General features: G+C 47.8%; 1 protein-coding gene across 5 annotated transcripts in view; it reads left to right on the forward strand.

Annotated features, from left to right (window-relative positions):
- Window positions 1-15,644, forward strand: part of DPP6 (dipeptidyl peptidase like 6) — a 949,991-nt gene that overhangs the window by 335,451 nt on the left and 598,896 nt on the right. The window contains exon 1 of one of the 5 annotated variants that reach the window (XM_045053299.1): window positions 14,686-14,817. The exons of the other annotated variants lie outside the window; for them this stretch is intronic. Within the exon in view, the coding sequence (XP_044909234.1) occupies window positions 14,767-14,817 (51 nt within the window). The 5' untranslated portion in view covers window positions 14,686-14,766. Of the gene's footprint in view, window positions 1-14,685; window positions 14,818-15,644 lie in introns of those variants that run through there. 5 annotated transcript variants of the gene reach the window in all.

The raw sequence follows: 15,644 nt of genomic DNA on the forward strand, positions 1-15,644 counted from the left end.
GTGGCTTCTGTCTTCTTGTCCAATTCATTCCTTTATTTGTTCAGCAAGTAAACAATGCCAGTCATTGGCCAGGCACTTTACTGGGTTCCGGTGACACCTTGACTGGTCATTTTTAGGCCTTCAAATTAAATTGGGCATTTTATATCTCAGAGAGGACCTGTTCAATTTTAAAAGTAAGCTGTGTCTGAAAATATTGGAGCCTCCTCCTCCAGGCCTCAAACACTCATTTAAACTAAGCGATATCAAGATATTTGGCTTTTCTCCAACTCATGGCTCTCTTGTGGTCTTTCTTGGTCAGTTTACTGTGTGTGTGTGTGTGTGTGTGTGTGTGTGTGTGTGTGTGTGTGTGTGTCTTAAAATGTCTTCTCTCCCAGGCATCCCCAGGGCAATGTATTCTGCAATATTTTAAAGAAGCTTTTCTTCCTAACTGGGATTTGGCCCCTTTCTCCGACTCTTAATTCCAGTTGGAGTCTACAGTCTTATGAAATACCTCCGGCTTGAGACTTTCTTGAGCCCTGGGTTCCGGATTGGTCAGAGGACCTCCGTGTGCAGCCCCTGTTGATGCTGGGGGAGAAGCCCAGGGAGGGTGGGTGTAGATCACTGCCTCCCGACTCAGACCCTTCGCTGGGACTTGCAGTGAGCGTGGGGGCGGAGGGCTGTCTGCAAGGTCCCCTCCGAGGGGCCACCTCTGGATCTCATCACTGAGGGCCGGGGACGAGCGGGACGGAGAACCAGGAGGGAAGAATGGGGACTCAGGAGCTGGGAGGGAGCGCTCAGGCCTCAGAAGGGGAAAGGAGAAGAAACGACAGGACATAGACAAGTGGCAGGGAGATCCGGCACAGCAAGGGACAGGCTGCAGCCACCGCCGTGCTCTGAAGAACACTGAGAACGCAGAGCCGGGACACCTGCCCTGAGCTACTGAACCCCAAACCCCGACAGCAGAACGCAGGGAGTGTGTTTCTAGAAAGCCCCACCGGTTGCCAGGGTTGCTCAGAAGCCTCTGCTCTTGAGGATGAAAATTGTTTAGGATGGTGACTCTGTAGGTTCAGCTCCTACCACTTGACGTGACCCCCAGCACCCCCCCCCCACCTGCTGCCGGAGGTCCAGGGTGAGGCTCCAAGGGGAAAAGAGAATGCGTGTTGTCAGTGGGTGAGTGTACCTGCCTTCACACGGCGCACAGTCTTGCTGGGGGGAGGGACATGGACCCATCAGAGACAGGGGGCTGTCCCCCGGGCATGTCAGAGGAGAGCATGGACCTCCAGTTCTGCAGGTGATTCCAGAGGAGAGGAAGTCCGGAGACCCAGCGGTCCTCCAGGCTTGCTGCGCGAGGCAGGCCATGAGCTGGCCCTTCCGGAGTGTCCTCTCTGATGAGGACCGTGTGCTCCTCCCTGTTTCTTCTCTGTCCTCCCCTCCATGTCTACATCATTAATTCGATCACTCGGCAAGCGGATGTATGAGGGCGGAGCCCCATTTCCCGGGCGCTGTGTCAGGTTCAGCACTACTCGATCTCCGCGGTGCTCCCCAAGTCGGATGGAACCGCTCGTATCACACGCACCGTCGTCCTCCCGGCCGACCTCGCTGTCACAGGTGTCGCAGCCGGGAGCTGCCGGTGCTGGGGGCAGCTCCCCAGAGTAGTCTGCATCTCTGCAGGGTGCAGGTGAACGGCGGCCCGGAGCTCCCCAGACCCGCAGAGCCTCACCCTCCTGACTTGGCTCCCCGCTGCTTGTCCGGGGCATCTCTTGGCCGACGCTCCCCCTGGCCCCACAGCGTGTCCAGCCCCTTCTCGGTGCCGCACTCTTCCGACCTGTGTGTTCTCTTCAGTGTTTCTGTCTATGATGTTGGGTGGGGCCAACAGCAGACCCTTCGAGAGAAGAAAGGAATCTATGGGTCGTTACCTGTGCAGAGAAGGAAAGCTGGAGACATTCTACACGCACACGTTAGCTGCGGTCACTGCGAAGACAGCAAAATGATGTCCAGTCTCCTGCTAAGGACACTCAGCATCACTTCAGCCGATGAGATCTGAGATTCCTTCTCCCTCCTGTCCCCCTGACCAGCGGCACCGCTCAGGTGGGTCTGCTGTGGATTCTGACACGCGGCCCAGAGGGGAGGAACGCTGGGGACCTGGAAGGAGTATCGTTCATCGGAGCTTGTGACCTTTCCCAGGATGCACTCCCGTGGGTCAGCTGGACAGCACACACGTGCAAATGCAGATGGTGAGGGCTGTTTTCTGTTCTCAAGTCCTCACGTTTGCACAAGATAAAATCCGTGTTCCTTTATTGAGTCGTAGGGAGTAAGTCACTCACTTGTTTGTGTCGGAAGGCAGCCTTGCCCATTCCCGTGCGAGGCAGCAAGGATCCGCTAAGTATCTTTTCAAAGCCCAGCCCTGTTCTGGACGTTTGGGGCATAGAAGCCAAGAGGGAGGTATTTTCCATCCAAGAGTTTAAAATTAAATGGCAGGCGTCTGTGTGCTCCTGTGTGGACTTCGGTGAGCGGAATCTCATCCCGTGCACCCCTGTGTGTCTGCGCACAGGGTGGGCACGTCCTCAGGACAGCCACCAGTCGGGAGCCTGCCCTCTGCCCCAGTTTATCTGGGTGTCGGCCCTGCCTTCCCGTCCGATAATGAACAACTGTTGATTGTTCAAGGGGACCGGGTACGGTATGTAAGGCATTGAGGAGAGGGTGGGCAGAGAAGTGAAAAGTGAGTCTCAAAAAAGAAACCACCCTGTTTCAGTGCGTAGCCACGTGGAGAAACTGAGGGTCCACAGGTGGCATTTTCTAGTGCCAAACTTGTGCGTGCACAGAGGCCCACGGGTGCCTGGTGAGTTCTGAGCAAAGCCACTCGCAGAATGTGTTAAGCTGACGCTCCCCGCGTCTTACCGTGAGCTTACTTGCTGAGGTAATGTATTTTGCCCCAGGCAAATAATCACTCGGAAATGCTTTCATATTTTAAACCGGATCCTGAGATTGCAGGAGCTAAACTCTGCATCAGCGTTTTGCAGCCTCTAGAAGCAACCGTCCTCCCGAGGGGTCTCAGTCACTCAACACCCGGCGCTTCCCGGGAGGGCTGTCCTGCGTCCGCCACATCCCAGTCAGTGCAGACCCTCTCTGTGCTGTCCCCCGCCGAGCATACGGTAGCTGCTTTCAAGGGGCATCGCTCAGGCCCTGCAACATTGGCTCTTGGGTTGATACAGCGAGAAGAATCCAGAGTTTTCAGTTAATGTACTGACTGCCATTTTGCTAACCACAGCTTCCTGTGTATAAACTGCTCGGCACAAAGTGAGGCTCAAGCGAAATTAAGCGTGTGGCTCGAAAGCCTCGAGCCTGTAACGAGAAGTGTGCAGATTCGTGGCCACATCAGCCCACTTTGACTTTTCGTGAAGCCTGGCAGCCTGCCAGGGCCCGAGGTACCGAGTCCTCCGCACAGATGCTGCTGTGCGTCCCCGGGGACACTTGCCCATCTCACACCTGTCGGGCAACTTGCCTCCTGACGCTGCTTTCCGGGCCCCCGTCCAATCTCATTTGTGAGCCCTTATCAGTGAGCAAATCTGTTTCTTTCTATTAGATTCAGTTGAGGCAGAGGCAGACACTCAGACAGATGGGCGGCTGAAGGTAACGCCGGGGAGGGCAGCCTCCGAGGAGCGTGTGGGGCCACTGCGGTGAAAACCTTTGCAGCTCCGGGTCCTGGGACTCTGAGACCATGGCAACCCAGACAGGAGGAGAGAACGGCCCAGAAGGCCTTATTATCCCTGCTCTAGGTGGATACACGGATCAATAAAATAAATGAGCTGTTTTATCTAGGCCAGCCATCTAATCCAGGGACACAGAGACAGACACATAAACACATTGATCACCCGTACGGCCTGCTGGTCTACCCTCCATGGAAAATGGGAAAGAAGGTAAAGAAAATACACTGCCCGTAGTTCTGGGCCACACTTCACCTCCTTCAGCGTGAGGAAGGGCAATACGCACTGTGATCTGCCCTTCGGAGCCCGGGCAGAGGCGGTGATCAAAACCAAGGCTGATGTGTCACCAGCAGACAGCCGGTCTCTAGGCTCAGGGTGAGGTTTAGCTCCTCTGACACAGGTGTTTGATGTGGCCTTTATGCGGGTCTGTAACATCAATAGTCTCTCCCTTTCTCTCTTAAAAGATTTTTTTTTAAAGAATAGTGAACACTTGGGGCGCCTGGGTGGCGCAGTCGGTTAAGCGTCCGACTTCAGCCAGGTCACGATCTCGCGGTCCGGGAGTTCGAGCCCCGCGTCGGGCTCTGGGCTGATGGCTCAGAGCCTGGAGCCTGTTTCCGATTCTGTGTCTCCCTCTCTCTCTCTGACCCTCCCCCGTTCATGCTCTGTCTCTCTGTGTCTCAGAAATAAATAAACGTTAAAAAAATTTAAAAAAAAAAAGAATAGTGAACACAGAACATTATTTTAGTCTCAGGTGTACAACATAGTGAATCGACAGTTCTGTGCATGACGCAATGCTCAGCACAGTGGGTGTGGTCACCGTCTGTCACCACACAACGTTATTGTAATATTATTGACTATATTCCCTATGCTGTACTTCTCACCCCGCGATTTATTTATTTTATAACTGGAGGTTTGTATCTCTTAATCCCCAGGCCTAAGAAGGCCATAATGAGCCGAGCAGAACAAAGCCTGTCCTTACTGAGAGCTTTGTGACAGTTGAGATCCAAGTAGGGAAGGCTCTGGAACACTTCTAGCCTCACTGTCTACCTTTATAATCCCCGACGAGTCCTCGCCAAAACCTGTGACATCCGAAAGGCCCCCAGCATTTCTTAGTATTCCCATCCTACTCCGTGTGTGTGTGTGTGTGTGTGTGTGTGTGTGTGTGTGTGTGTGAAATTGAAACTAAATAGTGTCCCTGATTCCTTAAATTGCAGAGCCTCTAGGATAATAATTTCTGTCTTAAGCGTATCCAACACTGGTAAATTATTGCCTGTTTTCCCCTTTAACATGATGTATGAAACAGGAAGAACTCCATTTGCTCATTGCACACAGGCACACAGTGGGGTGCAGAGGGTTTTGTGACCTAGAGAGAACCCAGGGTCAAGTCTCCTTTGGCTTCTGTCTCCCAATAAGAAGGATGCACCTGCCTCTAACTGAACCAGAGTCCAAAATTTGTATAAAAAAATTGTGCCGATTTCTTCCTTCATTCTTTCAGATGCTTAGTAAGCACCAACTGTGCCTGGGGTCTGGAGTACTTGGGGTGTAGTGCTAGGTAAGAGCAAATAAATACCTCAACAAGAAAATATCAAGGAGTGACAAGAACCCTGATGACATTTTTTAAAGTGAGATTGGAAATGACATCAAGATAGGACTACATGAGCCAGTGTCATTTCAACAGACTGTCATGTGATGAGGTGACTTAAGAATGGTCCAGATGGGGGTGCCTGGGGGTGCCTCAGTCGGTTAATCATCTGACTTCCGCTCAGGTCGCGATTGCGTGGTTCATGGGTTTGAGACCCATAAACCCTGCTTGTGATTCTCTCTGTCTCCCTCTCTCTGCCCCTGCCTGGCGCTCTCTCTCACTCTCTCTCTCTCTCTCTCTCTCTCTCTCAAAATTAAAAAAAAAATGCATCACATTGTCAGAAGCTTGGGTGTTGCCACTGGCCACACAGATCTGCACATTGGATATTTGGTGTCTCCCTTGCACCTGACCTCCCAGCCTCTAGAGGTCCTCGGCCTCAGCTCCGGAAGTTAGGACGGGCCGTGTGATTGGATCTCCTTCAGCTTAGAGACTGCTGTGGACTGCTTTAATGGAAGATGTTATTTCCAAGTGTGTCTTCATCGAGAAATCTATTTTGTTTGTTAAAAATCCATAATCGGAAAAGAACTGTAGCAAAGAGCAGGCTATTTTTGCCTTGAAGAATGCTTGTTAGGGGTAAATGGATTTCCTGGTGGGTTACGTTAGAATGAATCTCCGATCCTAACCACTCTAATTCCTTTCAGGGGAATTTTGGCAAATAGAGTTTGTTTCTTGACCTCATTGGAGCCCCGGTTAATTTATTGCAACCTCTCTCACCAGGATCTGTGTTTGTATAAAAAAGATGATTTCTGACCATGCAAGCCTGGGTCCAGTGAAAGTCCCCATCGTTGGTTTTAAGGAATGGGGATTCAGAAGAACAAGTAAGACAAGTTCTAAGTGAAATGCAGGCATGGCAGTTTTGTTCCCAGTGGGTCCTGAAGAATCTACGTAAAGGGAAGAGTTCAGAGTTGCAGTGCCTCCAACCTGGGTATTCGGGTCCTGAGAGCTGACCCCAGAGATGGAAGGGGACACTCCTTGTTTTGTGTAAGGATCTTAACCCCCACTCACATCCCTACCTCCTTTCCCTCCATTCTTCCCTTCCTGATGCCCCAGCTCTTCCTCTGGCCTCTCTGTACTCACTCTCCCTTCCTCTGCCACCCTCAACCTCTCTCCCCTTCTCATCAGTCTCTCCCACCTCCCTTCCCCACCCCCTTCTGTTGTCCTTGCCACTGACCAGCCCTACGATGACTGACAGATGGCCCCTCTAACTTCAGTTTGTCTGTCTGTCTCAGTGAAAGGGGCAGAGACGGGGTCCACATCTTAGTGAATCAGGCTTCCCTGTTCTTGGGGCTCACGCAGGAACGCCACGGGGGTACAGGCAGCGGGGTGCCTCAGAGGGACAGGGCTCTGCTACCCACAGCAGCTGTACACAGTTGTTCCGTGTGCCCTGTGCAAAGCTAAACGCTGAAACTCCTAGGGTAAATCCTTGCCTGTGATGACCTTCTGCTTGCTTCCCCAGAGACACAGGTTGTTCCTTAAGATGTCCAGTTTCCCACACATGCCTCTCCAGCATCCTTCTGGTCATAGATTATTTTTAAAATATATTTATTTCCTTTTTCTATTTCCGGTTTTCCTTGGGGGAGAAAGAATAACATGGTTACATCCAAGGGACTTGAATCACACTGTTTTGTTTTGAATGTGAGCCTCACCACCCATTGGCTGCACGACCTGGGACCTGTCTCTGCCTTTCTCCAAGTTTTGGCTTCCCCATTGGAGAATTGAAAGGGCCTATCTGCCAACCGTCCAGGGTTGGGGAGAGTTAAATGAGCTGATTCATCTGTAGTGCGTGCCATGGGTCTGTATTGGGTGAAAATGCTTACAGCATAAAAATTCACCAGCTTTACCATTTTTAAGCGCACAGTTCAGTTTTGTTGACTCTGTCCTCATGGTTGTGTAACATCTCCAGTGAGTGGTGTGCATAAAGGCTTACGTTGGAGATTAGTCTTTGGGGTGGAAACGTGCTAAGAAAGCGTCTCTCATTCCTAGTTGTGAAACCAAAACTAATACATGTTGGTATCTAAGAGTGAGTCTGTCCGTGTTCACAGACTTGACTGGAAATGTCTTGTTTTGTTTACAAATTTCTTTTATCACCCTTTCTTCATTACTGTCAACCTGGCTCTTTGCAGATAAATCAATATCCCTAAGGTTAAACAACTTATGGTAGTATATTTCACCAGGAGGTTTGGATCCCTGTCATAAAGGCAAGTTGTTAATTTCCTGCTTCTCAAGTTCTGTGGGTCCCTTCCTTTCCCCTCCCCCCCTCTTCTCCCTTCCCTTTCCCTCCCTTCCCTTCCCCACCCCTCCTTTTCTCTCCCCTCCTTCCCCCTCCCCCTCCCACCATAGTTGTTAACTGGTTACAATTTCTACCCAATTTCTCTTGTGTATTTTTTCTTCTCTCTTGTCCCCTCTTCTTCCCTCGAGTCCCTTCTTCACCCCACCGCTTCATGTTTTAATTCAGTGAGGTTGAAATTGGTGGTGATTTGGCCAATTGCTTAGACCTTGATTTTCAGATGAAAAAAAAAAAAAAACAACAACAGTGTGGAGCTACGGCAGAGCCAAGGGGAACACACACAGCAGTGGTAGTTGAGGGGTGAAGGGAGCTGGTCTTCGTGGTTAAAGAGTGCTTTTGTCCACATCACTACATCTCTGAGCTTCCTTTTGGCAAGACCAGCCAAGGAAATAAATTATTCAAGAGAGTTTCAGAGGAGTCTTGCTGGCTTCCAACCCCTGAAAAGTATAACCAAACCTTATATTTGAGTCATTCATTTGCCTATGGAAAGACTTGTGGATGAATTGATGTTCAATAGGGCAAAACCACATTAGTTTAATCTTTATTTATTTTTAATATCACATAATATGGAGTTATTTCCCAGTTAAAATGTCTTGAATTATTCTTAACATCGAACACTGTCTTTGAAGAGCACCGAGGGGTAGACTCAACTCGGGCCCGGATCCTGAGAGTACATTTTGAGTCTTGATGACACTTAATCCCTCCTGAAGGTGGAATTTGCACATTTCTGTTCAATGAGCTTTGTAGAACAAAAGGTCATTGCTAATTTGAAGATAAAACCTTTATATAGACAACATCCTGCAATTACTACAGGGAGGTTAGCGTGTACCATTTGATCAGGAAGCTAAGAAGTCTTTGTTGAGCAAACACTGAAATACCCCCGGCCTCACAGATCACCGTGCCTCTTAGAAAGTGCTTTCATGCTGACCATCATTATTATTATTATTTTTCTTTGGCTTATGTCTTCAGTCCCTGACCACAAAGCCAATAGCCACAGGAAGGCAGGGAAGTACAATAAATGGCCTTTCTCTACCCATCGCTGGCAGAACGTATCCTAGTTTTAATAAGCCATAGACGCTTGCAAAAAGGAACACTCTGGAAAACACTTCACTGTAAGTGAAGTCTCCATTTGGTGTTCTGCAGTAGAGTGAGTAGTAGGGGGGAGACAAAAGCTCTACTGAATACAGAATGTTAGACACAGATCTCTGTAGGTTTGGAGAAAGTCACCAACTATGGCTTGTCCCTGAAATGTACGGCTAGTGTTTATCTAGAATTTCACACTGTCTTGCACACAAGACACTATATGGCACTACAATAAATAAGACACTACAATAAATGGCCTTTCTCTACCCATCGCTGGCAGAACGTATCCTAGTTTTAATAAGCCATAGACGCTTGCAAAAAGGAACACTCTGGAAAACACTTCACTGTAAGTGAAGTCTCCATTTGGTGTTCTGCAGTAGAGTGAGTAGTAGGGGGGAGACAAAAGCTCTACTGAATACAGAATGTTAGACACAGATCTCTGTAGGTTTGGAGAAAGTCACCAACTATGGCTTGTCCCTGAAATGTACGGCTAGTGTTTATCTAGAATTTCACAATTTAAAAAGGTCCCTGCTCATAGATTATTCCTTTCCATTCTGTGACTGCCCCTTTCAGTGTGGCAGAGGTCCCAAATTGGGAGGAAGAGGTCGGAGAACCTTAGAAAGCAGCAAGAGAAGTTGCCACAGACCAGGAGGAGAAGGGAAGGTAGTTAACGTGGCCCGCTGGGAGTAGCGATCTGTGTGCTGCTTCAAGATGGAACCCAAGGCCAGAGACAAGACCCCAAGGGGAAGGGCAGATGATGCCCTGTGGAGGCTGGGTCCTGGCCTTTTTGACGCCCCCACTCCAGTCCCACCAAAGAGTTCTGTGTGTTAAGCCAGCACGGAAGCATCAGGACTAACCACACCTGAAGGAATGATGCAGAATGAAAGAGACTCCTGTAACCCATGACAAAAGATCAGAAGGCCCCTCCACTGTGCTTTGGCACCTCTGAAACCCACGGGACCTTGGGACGGTCCTGGCCCCCAGTGGCGAGCGAGATTGAGCTGCCTTATATTCTGCCAGACAGAACATTGAATGCAAATTCTAGTTGCTATAAAGAAAATAAGGAAAGGTGCTCTTTTTGCACACCTGAATTTTTAGGTTACGTACAGAACAATGAGTGGACGAAATGGGGGTGCAAGATGGTGGTACAGTGTCCTTATGTAAAGCTCGAGTGAATGGAGAGTACAGAGTATGTAAGTGGCCACGGGAGTCAGATCAGAAAGCGTGAGTCCTGAAATGGTGATTTACGTTAGAAGCCATCCTGTGCGTATTGATATTCTGGGGGTAAATTCTTAACCACCTAAACGCCAGCCCTTGTACCTGTAAGCGATTGTTATTTCACACGTGTTGTCCCGGAAAGTCAGATGATAGATGAGCTGTAATGATCTATAACCCAGAGGAGGCTGTAAAGCTTTGGTTCATCATGACCTCCCCACTCGCCCCACCACCAGGCCAGCACCCATAATGGTGTCCCTTCCTTTCCCTTAAATCAAAACTTTAGTTTTACTGCAAGGCTTACTTTAAGTTTTAGTCACGCGAGGAGTCGCTAACTTGCTCTGGGAAGGTGGCTTGATTTTCTGTTACTTTCATCTTCTCGAGATATAAAATTTACATTCATGGTTGTTCGTTTTCTGTGTCAACTCCCTGTGTCATTAAGTGAAGATAGACTTCCGTTTATTTAAAAATCAATAAACCCATGTTATTTTTGATAAAATTTAAGCTAAAAATGACTTTACAAGTTTCGGTTTGCCAATAATGTTATAAAGATTCGGGATCTCCCAGGAGGATTCTGACTTAAAACATTGAGAAAACCTTTTTATGTAGATACATAAGGAAATGCAAGGTACATCTACAAATATGACGTGTTCACAGAATATTTGAGTTAATGTCAATTCTTCAAAAACTTCAACAGCCCTCTCTTTGACCTGAGATAGTGAAGTCCCTGGCTATCCTAATATTTTAGAAGTGGCCTGGAAGACAAAACTACAAATGACCTGGAAGAAATATGGTCAGCATGACAGAATCTAATTTTTTTAAAAAGCATTGTATAATGAAGTGTCAGAAACCTACATTTTCTTACCCATATTTTTCAGTGATTAAAAGTTTTCTGGTGCTGAGGTTCTCATGGTCTGTTTCCAGGGTGACGAATTCATCATGCCTACCTTTCCAAAATTACATAAATTCAAGATCACATTATTTTTATCTGCCATCAATTAAATATTAATCAACTTTTCTTGGTCCTCTTACTTACAAGACTCTAAAGGGGAAACACTAGGAGCCCTGCCAGCACGGATCCCTTAGCTTGGAATATTTTTTCCACAATACCAATCCCTGTAGCTGTCTGTGTCATCTAACTTGCGACTTCCCTTAAGTGGCAAGTTGAAAAGACAGAAGGGCATCAGCTTGCTCCGCTTCCGTACTGACAGGATCAATAGGCTACATACAGATCTGATGCATTTCGATCCCCAGATGCAGGAACACCCCCCTTGAGAGCTGCTTCTGAGAGACTGAATTCCAGGAAACCTTTAAGCTCATGAGATTAGGACCATTTCTTTGTCTTGGCTTTCTATGCAGATAAAATAATGTGCCGTCTTCAGATGGGAAGGGAACGCTCCTGTCCGGACACGGTGATGTGGCGCGATGCGTGAGGCCCTACGGTAGCTTTCTGCACTGGTCTGCCCTGGTGCCAGGCACTTCCTGGTGCTGGTTTCAAGTGAGGCATCGCCATCTCGAATGGGAATGGTCTAGATGGCTCTAGCCTTGATTTCAGCCTCTTTTAGTGGCTGAATAATATTTCTTTGTGTACATATGTATCACATCTTTATCCATTCATCAGTCGATGGACTCATGGGTTGCTTCTGTAGTTTGACTCTTGTAAACAATGCTACTATTAACACAGGGGTGCATATATCCCTTTGAATTAGTGGGTTTTTTTTTTTTTGGTTTTGTTTGTTGGGTTTTTGTTTTTTTTGTTTTGTTTTGTTTTTGTTTTTTTGTTTTTTTGTTTTTTGTGTTTTTTTTTGTTTTTTTTTTTTTTTTGGTAAATATCTAGTAGTGCGACTCCTGGATCATAGGGTGGTTCTATTTTTTTTTTCTTTTTTTTGCGGGAACCTCCATACGTTTTCCATGGTGGCTACACCAGTTTGCATTCCCACCACCAGTGCAAGAGCACATCCCTGCCAACACTTGTAGTTACTTAGGTTTTTGATTTTAGCTATTCTGACAGGTGTGAGGGGGCATGTCATTGTGTTTTTGATTTGCATTTCCCTAATGATGAGTGGTGTTGAACATCTTTTTATGTGTCTGTTGGCCCTCTGGATGTCTTCTGCAGAGATATGTCTGTTCGTGTCTTCTCCCCATTTTTAATTGGATTATTTGTTTCTTGGGTGTTGAGTTGTATCATTTCTTTATATTTTTTGGATACTAACTATTGGCTATGTCCTTGCAAATATCTTCTCCCATTCAGTAGGTTGCCTTTCAGTTTTGTTGATTATTTCCTTTGCTGTGCAGCAACTTTTTGTTTTGATGTAGCGAACACCTATGTCTCTTATGACCTCTGTGCTCAGCGACACAACTGTTGATCTGGGCTGTTGAAGTGTGATCCTGGGTGGGTTCAGGAGCACAGACGAGTGGATCTTCTCGCTGAAAAAATTGCAAAGTACCATCACACATTAGAACCTTTAAAAATGCATTTGGGGCTAAGTATTGATTTTGTCGGGAGAAGACAAACTAAGAAAATAAATTTACAAGTTGTAACAGCCAGGATCCGACTAGGTTATGTGCCAGTAAGAGGCTAAAAGAAAGGGTTATTTCTCACTGATGCCACCAGTCCATCACTGGTCTCCAGGGGGGTCTGGTCTGCACTCCCTCACCCTGTCACCCTGCCAGAGTGAGAGAGTGAGAGCTTGGAGCATTTGCAACGGCAGTTGGAGGTGCTGATGATGAAGTAAAAGTTGCTTCCTTCCAGAACTCATTGAGCAGAATGTCACATGGCTCCGTCCAGCCACAAGGGACCAGAAATGACCATATAACATGGGCCCAGAGGTAGTAAGCCAGTAATATTTTAGCAACAAGCATTACTTTCAACAGTGGTGGATAATCATGATTTTCATTGGAAAGACAAGTCATTAGCCTCTTTGTAGAAATGAGGCATCCCTGATGTTCTGTGATTGCCGAGAGGTTTCACACCGTGTCTCCCAATGCACTCTGATTCGGCGTATTTCCGTAAGTATCAACACGGTTCTGCTGTCCCGTGAAGAGGAGACCCACATCCAGCCGCTTAGGGACCAAGATGGAAAGCTCAGAGTGAGGGATGCGGGGCCTTCGCGTGTCCTTGCAGCCTGGTCCTCACACGGGTTCCCTGTGCTCATCTCTCTCTCCCCACGTCTTCCTTTGCTCTCCTCTTTCTCCATGTGCTGTAGAGCACGTTCCTTTAATGCAGCGATGCTGGTGTTCCTGGTGGCTGCTCTTTGGGAGTAGAGAGGTGGCTGGCTAAGACGCTAATGTATCAGTTACTGAATTCACTTCCCGAGTACAGACTCTTCCTGCTTGGGTCAGTGTTTTGCCATCTGCCTATTTGAATCCCCGACCTCGAAGCCCTCCTGGCCCTTACCACTCTTGTCTTCCGTTCCTCCCTTCTTCCTTGCTGCTTTCAGTTGAGTCAACCTGATTTCCTCAAGCTCCTCGGTTCATTCATTTTACCTCTGCCCATAAACCACCTTTCGTTACTTTCATAATACTACAGATCCTAAGACAAGAGAATCCCGAAAAGGTCAGTGTCCATTCACTGCTTCTGTTTGACCCTCAGTCATTCTCCGGGTTCCAACACAGTCCTGGCCAAGTATGACGACAAACAGGAGGTGTGCTGGTGAGTTGAAGTAATTATTTACCTAAGGCTCCTCTTGTAAATGGTGTCTGCGTGGGAATTATCTAGGAGTGTCCAACCCTTCCTGCTCAACCTCTGTCAAGGTAGCATCATCTCAGAGCAATCGCTCTTGCAGGTTGATGGTGGGACACCTGAGTGACCCCCATCAGCCTCGTCGGTGAGAACTGGCAAAGCTCCCCACGATGCGCTGGCCACTGCGTCAGGCTGGCCCAGTCTCTGCCCTTGAAAAGCTCTTGGTCTCCATGGTGAGTCGGTCTGTTCATGGGGAGAGCAACAGGTAATGAAATCACGATGACGCTGAACTATAAACGTCACCGCTTCAGAGTTGATGCCTGCCTGGCTCACGCTTTTATACCCAGAACCGGCCATAGTGCCTGGCATAGAGTTGGTGCTCAAAGAATATGTTTAGAAACAACCAATAAACACCGGCACCGTGACAGCGGTGAACGTGATAAAGTCTGGGTCTGTCCATCTGCACATTGCTTTTTTCTGGGAGGCATATTGAGATTATTACCGGATGCAACTATAAATGTGCTCCTTGGTATCCTGAACCCTCCTAGCATAAGATTAAGCAGATAATGGCCAAATCTCTGTTTCTCCGAGCCGATGCAGCCAGACCTACAATCAGCATTTACCCTTTATCAGGAATCATGTATAGAAAGTCCTGTCCCCCCAGTATTCCAGACACACACCTGTCCGTGGTCGGAACCCCAAATAAGAAGCAAGGACCATCTCAGGTCAATGGGGACACCCAGGGTTAAGCTGATCATGTTAAGCTGAGACAAGTGTTAGCATTTATCTTTCTCAGAGCAGACCCTGAGCTTTGATGTAGCCCACATGAAGAAGAGGTAAACAGGGCTGCTTAGAAAACACCCCATTTTTCACCAGGGAGGCTGCTTTGGAGGCATTCCTAAGTCTTCCCTCTCTGCCCTACATCAGTTTGCAGTGGGGTAAGTCTGATCCTCCGAGGCTGAGGATGTCGTGTGCAGCTAGCTATTGGTTGCTTTGTGCTGAGTGGCGGACTCTGTGGTTGTTGGAAAGCAGCTCTGAAAGCTAGGGAGTGTCTCAGATTGCAAGGACCCTGGTCAGCGTCGCGGGCAGTACACTGCTTCAGATCCGCCCGTGGGAGTCCCACTGACGTTCTGGAAGCCGCGAAGGGTAGACTTCCGACCTGTCACCGGCGGGGATGAACGCTTCCAGGCTGCCCGGCGTGAACAGATTCAAACAGTTTTGGAGGGTGAGTAAAAGGACACAAATCAACTTACAGGAAAAAAAAAAAAGAATTCAATTTCTTAAAAACCAAACAACACAAAACCTACCTTACTGTGGGAGAGGCGCCGTGAGATAGTTGCGTTATTTTCCAAAACTCCTGGGGAGAGGTTCAACTGTGCATGTCTGATGTCTTGCCAAACGTTTGGGATTTAATTTTAAGAAATCTGTAGCAGATGCAATCAGCAGCCAGTGCAACTTTGGGTGTTTACTCAGAACACGACTTTTCTCGAAAAGGCAGCTTAGCATTTGAGCCACAGTATGATGGTTGATTATATTTACTGTCACTCAGCTATCATCCAGCATCTTCTGATCTTGGCCTCTGGGAACAGTGTTGGATGTGATGGCGACTAGATAGAGCCCTGAAAATAAGGTCTGTATGCGTTTTCTCTCAGACTGTGTGGTCTATCAGGAGCCCTGTGTGACCAGACAGAGGAGAGGAAAATCTCATGCCCTGTAGTGCACTATTAGAGCATTAGAAAGTACTGAGGCAGCGGTAATCACAAACCATTCAAACGTGTGATACACATTTGTAGACTATTACCGTAATCCTCTGTAATGAGAAGATCAGCCCCAAGCCAGCCTGATAGTGGACGGCTTCTGGATTTTCAACTTTTGCCTCTTCTCGCAGAATGATAAAATATCTAGGGAAACCATTGCTTCTTTGCAGTTGTCAGAATCTGGATTCAGAGCAACAAGTAAAGAATTCTTTTCTGAATCGTCGCGTGAGATTCGGGGAGATGTGTGTTGATATTGTATGCTGGTACCAAAGTTAAAACCCCTGAGTGTTTAGGA

This window comes from Felis catus, chromosome A2, assembly GCF_018350175.1.
Source record: "Felis catus isolate Fca126 chromosome A2, F.catus_Fca126_mat1.0, whole genome shotgun sequence".
NCBI classification, from domain to species: domain Eukaryota; kingdom Metazoa; phylum Chordata; class Mammalia; order Carnivora; family Felidae; genus Felis; species Felis catus.